This window comes from Trichechus manatus, unplaced genomic scaffold (genome assembly GCF_000243295.1).
Source record: "Trichechus manatus latirostris isolate Lorelei unplaced genomic scaffold, TriManLat1.0 scaffold00326, whole genome shotgun sequence".
Lineage (NCBI taxonomy): Eukaryota > Metazoa > Chordata > Mammalia > Sirenia > Trichechidae > Trichechus > Trichechus manatus.
The window spans coordinates 183,415-185,415 of NW_004444262.1; the positions used below are offsets into that span (position 1 = coordinate 183,415).

The following is a 2,001-nucleotide window of genomic DNA, read 5'->3' on the forward strand; positions in this document are numbered from 1 at the left end:
GGGGAGCAGGGCGAAGTGCTCATTTCCCTGCACATTGCAGGCAACCCCACCTACTACGTACCGGGACAAGAATACCATGGTAGGTACCACAGCATCTGCGCGCTCGCCGCCGGGCCCCTGCGCCCGACAGCGCAGCTTTTTATCTCCTTTCCTTCTTCCAAGGGGCCACTTAAACAAGAACCATTACAGCCCCTACCCCAACATTGCGCTCTGTCGAGGGAGAGAGAACAAAGTTAGTGAGAATCAAGTCGCGAGTTGGGATTTATCACCACCCTCCACACTTCCCACCTAGCACATCTCCTGCTAATGAGCTGATTCTTGCGCTAAATGCCTGGTAATTCCTGGGGGCTGGTATCTTTACCCCTTCACTCCTCATTCTTGCATTCTGGCAGGTTGAGTGGATCCGCGCGCCTTGTTTCCTTAACCCTAAGACTTAGATTTCAGACCTTTGTCCTGCTCGCAGTCCCCTGGTGGCGTTGGGGCTGGCACTGGGCTTTGCGGACGGGCTGGTGACAGATTGACGCGCCACGGTCCGTGGCTGCCCCGCGCCCCCTGCCCGCCGCAAAGTTCCCGCTGCTCACCAGCCAGGGGTCCCTGTCATTTCATTTCGTGTCAAACAGCCCTTCTGAAATGGAGCGGCGGCGTACCGTTATCTATTCTGTTTAAAGTACTGTTTAAAATGTCAGGAATGGACTCTTTTTCTTGATTCTTCTCTTACTTTTAACATGCTGCTTGTTTTTAGAATTATCTCTAGGATGTTTGTTAATGACTGTCTTTTATCTGCACCGCTGTATTTCCAAGTAGGAACTGGAAACCCTTTATAATTTAAACCCCTTAAAAAATCATTATGCAGTCTTCCATCAAAATTAAACATTATCGGAGGAGTAAAATTTAGCTCCAAGAAATATAGTTTTATGTAGTGGGTACATTTTTAATGTTTTCAGCTAGTAAAGTATATGGAAAAATTAAAAAAAAAATATTGCCTATCTTTTTTTTTTTTTTTTTTTCCTGCTGAGACGTCTGAATCTTTCACTTCATGGAGCTTTTATAAGTCATAACAGACACTGTGTAATTAGAATTTCAATACAAAATACTATACCCAAACAAGTAGAAACTACAGTAGTTACTGTATGTAGATCATGTTATAGCTTCAAGCTCTAATAGCCCTCCAGTTACTGACATGGCAGGAGATAATCCACAATGCAGCTGGCATTTCAGTTGTGCGTGCACATATAAATTGTAAGAATTACTGAGTTTCCTATTTTTTTAAAAGGCCTTCATATTTGCTCTAATAGGATAGTTTAAATAAATGTTTCCTAGAGGTTTTAAATAGTGCTTTTACTACTTTCTTGTGGCATGGTGGCAGCCTTGTCTGTAAAGCGGGAGTCTAATTTCCTGGAATTTCAGACTTTGGAAAACTAATTTTTCTGTACCTAGTCCCTTCTTCAATAAAATGCTTACTACACTTTTTACCGAGAATAATTTGTGCTTTTCTGAGGATATGAGAATCTTGAAGCGAAGGACCAAGCTGATATGATGGCAACCCAGACCTAACCCAAAGACTGATTGATTGAGCTTGTCACTTGGTGTGACCCTTAGCAAACGTTCTGGCCCTTTATTAGCTCTTAGTGATAGTGGTAGGTAAGTGAGCCCTGGCTGGGCTAAAAGGTATGATTGTCAGGTTGTGATGGAAGACCATGTGATGAAATAAAGCCTTATTTTTTTTCTGCTTTCCACATCCTTTGTAAGGGGAAGACATAGACAAACTTAAAAACAGTAACATGACCTAGCATTGCTTTTGCTATAAAGCTAGAAAATGTAAGTTACCCTAAGTCACATCATAATTGAATCCCTGAATCTGCAGACGAATAGATGATAATAGAGAAAGAATAAAGTGTGACACTTCAGTTGGATGTTGAGGGGAAAAGTCTAAATTTCTACCTTTTTTCTTCTGCCTACTGGTAGAGAAATTTTATTGTGTAAGTTACAAAATGTCAAATT

At 41.8% G+C, this 2,001-nt stretch overlaps 1 protein-coding gene across 1 annotated transcript in view; it reads left to right on the forward strand.

Moving 5' to 3' along the window:
* Positions 1 to 2,001, forward strand: part of RELN (reelin) — a 551,032-nt gene that overhangs the window by 1,521 nt on the left and 547,510 nt on the right. Inside the window, exon 3 of the mRNA XM_004390724.1 lies at positions 7 to 79. Within this exon, the coding sequence (XP_004390781.1) occupies positions 7 to 79 (73 nt within the window). The remainder of the gene's footprint in view (positions 1 to 6; positions 80 to 2,001) is intronic.